The sequence below is a fragment of the Rosa chinensis genome, chromosome 3, assembly GCF_002994745.2.
Source record: "Rosa chinensis cultivar Old Blush chromosome 3, RchiOBHm-V2, whole genome shotgun sequence".
Taxonomy (NCBI): domain Eukaryota; kingdom Viridiplantae; phylum Streptophyta; class Magnoliopsida; order Rosales; family Rosaceae; genus Rosa; species Rosa chinensis.
In genome coordinates this window covers 29332089-29335966 of record NC_037090.1, presented here as the reverse complement: position 1 = coordinate 29335966, position 3878 = coordinate 29332089, and the positions used below count along the sequence as shown (strand labels likewise).

At 37.7% G+C, this 3878-nt stretch overlaps 1 protein-coding gene across 1 annotated transcript; it reads right to left on the bottom strand.

Moving 5' to 3' along the window:
- Positions 1–1682: 1682 nt before the first annotated feature.
- Positions 1683–3672, bottom strand: LOC112194406 (UPF0481 protein At3g47200). The gene is made up of 2 exons (XM_024334649.2): positions 3424–3672; positions 1683–3264 (listed from the first exon to the last, which is right to left on the bottom strand). The coding sequence occupies exon 2, from the start codon at positions 2638–2640 to the stop codon at positions 1771–1773; it is 870 nt and encodes a 289-aa protein (XP_024190417.2). The 5' UTR covers positions 2641–3264; positions 3424–3672; the 3' UTR covers positions 1683–1770.
- Between the last annotated feature and the right edge of the window lie 206 nt (positions 3673–3878).

Here is a 3878-nt window from a genome sequence, read left to right as displayed (position 1 = left end):
GCTGACCTGCATGAGTTTCGTGAAGATGAGGTTCTTTATCCAGATGAGAACTCGGGGTCGAGTTCTTCGGAGGTGAAGGAGACTGGTGCAGAGCGGATGACAGCTCAATTCGAAGAACAGTTAGATCGTGCTAAAGGAGGAAAACGAAAAGTGACTAGTAGACGCGAAACAGCTCGGTGTCCGATTGGGACGTGCCTTACCTTTCTGGAAAGGGAATCGCGCCAGAAACTAGACTGATCACTTTGCGATGAGCTGTGGCCTTTTTTGGGCTTTCGGGGTCGTTTAGGGCCTCAAAATTGCATTTTTCTATTTTTCGAAGTTTTGGTTTTCCTAGTTATTTTTGGGTTGTTTTCGTTTTTACCCATGGCCTTTAGGGTTTCATTGTTAGTCGCCTTAGGGTTACTTTTCTCTTATTTAAGCAGCCGCAAGCAGCTGCAGAACCTATCTTTCATCTTTTAATCAATAAAATAGAGATTTTCTTTTTTATCTCTGGTGGACTCCAGAACCCTTTTGTTAGGTTTATTGCTGGTAAACCTAGTTATCAATCCAACTGCGTCACATGATCAAGCTCAGGAACAAATACAAGATAATACTAGGCATATGCCCTTTGGGCTATCCCAATTACCAAGTGGTGAAAAATAGTGGGGAATTCGGATAGGATTAAGCCAGGGGTTTGGCCTCCAAAAAGAAACTCAGAAAATAAAGTACAAAACAACAGCAAGCGGTGTTACCAATCTTAGTAGCCTAGCAACAGAAGATGTGAGAAATCTTCTGAGCCAAGCTGTAATAATATCTCCTAAGCAAGAAATAGACATGTTGATATACTGTGTCTCCATGGCTCTTTGAGCCTGTCTCCCGTAATTTAGATTTGTCCACCCATTCATTTCCAGTGAGGTCAACCAAATGAAGGCAACTGCGAAAAATACCTCCAGATATATCTTTTCCATGCACACGGACAATCAGAACACTACAGATGCATATCGAATCAATATCTCAGGGATACAAAATACCTGATAGCTTGCTTCTCTACTTTTCTTTCAAGTCGCAAATTATCCTCAGTTTTAGTTAAAGGACTATCGGTCATTGTTAAGTTGTTTCTTATAAGAGAAATAGTAAAAATAAGTCAGAGCTAAAGACTGACCTCTGGGAATGGCTAATGCAATACGCTTCAATTTTTCCAGCCACTTGTTCCATGTAACAAGTTGACAACCAGTTGTAATCTATTAATCATGTAATGGTACAAGTACTGACCTGTACCCTACGTAAAGGACAAAGCAAAGGACCGGAAAATGAAATGATTAGTTGCAAACAGAGTAATGTAGAAATTTGCTTTCCTAAGGACCTTAGCATTTACAGTTCTAAACAAATTAATAACATTACAATTCTTTGGTATTTGTTTTTATATATAAATATATATATAATTTCTTCTGGTCTATAAAGTACCTCTTTATATGAGAGTTGCATAAGTTTTATGTTCTCCTTTCTTTTCTCCTTTAGTAGTTAGTCCTGAATACAATTGTTGCATATACAATAGTTTTGTTGTATGTAATTTATTACCAGATCATGCTCAACAGTTTAAGGAAAGGAAATGATAAAAGACTTGTGAAATTATAAGTTAAAGGCATCTCATATATTGATGACAGAACCTACTAATAAATCAAGGAACTTCATCCATATGCAAATCCAACTTTTATTTGAAATCCACTACATCAAGATACATTGCCAAATAAGGAAATGAATACCACAAAGTAAACTAGTAACAAACATTAATTACTGACGAGGAGAATAGTATTGCTGAATGGTATATGTGGTCTGCAATAAGGTGAGAGCCAGAAGAATAAAGGCTGCAACCAAAGAAGTAATCTTCCATGGGTTATATAAGTGATCACGTTTCAATTTTTCTAGCCACCTGTTCCACAAAACGTTGTAATAGTTGTTCACTTCAGCACATAGTTCCCCATAGTAGAAGTTCTTGAGGAACGTATCATCGTAAAGCTTGTTGAAGATCTTGTAAGCATTTTCAGAGCTGAACCAGTTGAGGAATATTTCTTTCTCACAAAGAAAATATATATCCTTGCTGGAAGCAATGAGGCTATGCATCAAAATAAAATAGGAAGTTATTTTATGTGATCGGCCATGACAACATTGCTCGAGGGCAATTATGTTCCTCAACAGTGGCTCTGTCATCTCTGCAATTGACAGTTGTGGAATTGTAAACACGCCGTCTTTGAAATCTATGTTCATCATGCCTTCCATACAAGCCCTTCTGAATTCAACACCTGCCTCCGAGAGAGTAGTGGCTGGAGGCAACTTTACTTGTGATAAGCAGGGCAAAGACTTCACCTTTCTAAATCGAAAAACTAATGTACTTCTTATCAGATCAAGTATGTGCAAGATAGCATCATCCTCATCCTCATCCTCATCATCACCATCATCAAGACCATTGTGACTAAGATAGGACTCGACATTGTGCAGTAGTGATCCTTGTGAGCTAAAGGTGAGGAGCACCATTGTGCTAAGTGATGGATAGTAGATGTATTCTTCGACAGTCAGACGATATAAAATCTCAAGAACAAACCAAGGCAGCTGATTTTCTAGCAGCATAAGGTCATGGCAGAGGTATTGAAGCATGCAATCCATGTTGAATATAGGATCACTCTCAATATGTAGTTATAGGATCATTCTCAATATGTAGTACTTCAGCTGGAACAAAATTTTTCTTATGACAACGCTTATATCCCTCACAGAAGAACTTCTTAAATAGTTCTAGTAGAAAGCAACCATCAAGTATCATCATTTCTATAAAATCATTTGGGCTAAGATGATCAAGTGGTTCTGCATAAAATGCACGTGCACGTTTCTCAAACTCGAAAACATTGCAAACGCTTCGGATCAGAGTTCTCAAGCTTATATTCAAGCGAGAGAGAAGGTTACGTAAGTACCATTGTTTGACATTTTCCATTGTTTGACATTTTCCATTGTTTGAAATTGTTTACCACCTCGGTGAAAGGGTCCGATTGAGACAACATCAGGTCCATATGCCTCTGACTTGTGTCGCAGGAGCACTTGTGGAACTCTGAAGATGGAGCAGTTAGCAGGCAAGGGTGAATCACTACGAAGCTTTGCTGTCATGGAGTTTTTCAATGCTTCAACATTAATTCTGCACTCATGAACTTCAGTGATATTATTCGAAGTATCGAGATTCGTATTACTGTCTACATAATTTTCCATGGCTCTGATTCTAATCTGAATTGTCCCAAATATCTGAAACAGGTTGCAATAACAGGGAATCAATTCAACTAAAAGAAAACACTAGCTCCACATAAAAAAAACTGTCGTACTTGTAGGATAAATACGAAGAATCAATTCTAATCTTGTTATGTTTAATCACTATGTTATCAAACATTAGATTGAAGTACTTACTTGAGAAAAGCTCGATCATTCACCAAACAAAGAGTAAAGCTCGATCATTCACCAAACACAGAATAAAGCTCGATCGAACCGAAAGTACAAGCCTAGAAGCTCGTACTGACCTACTACCATTTTTACAGGATGCAATAATAAGAGAAGAGAATTTGTACAGAGCAAAGACTGAATTTGGTCAGGATTTTGTGCAGATATTCCGTTGAAACGAAAGCTGGAGAGGTTCAGGAAATTATGAAAATAGCGCAAAAAGCATTGACTTAAGTCTTGCATTGGGTACTGATCTTTTTCACTCTGATCAAGTTGACGTGTTTTTTTTTATATAAAACTGGTTGACCGAGAGTTTGGACTGGTTTAACAATTTATGTACCTCTGAAATATCCAAATGAACTGAACTAAACTAGTGCTTCAGGTATTCAGATTAATTTCTAATCAAGTCCAAAATTCAAGACCCA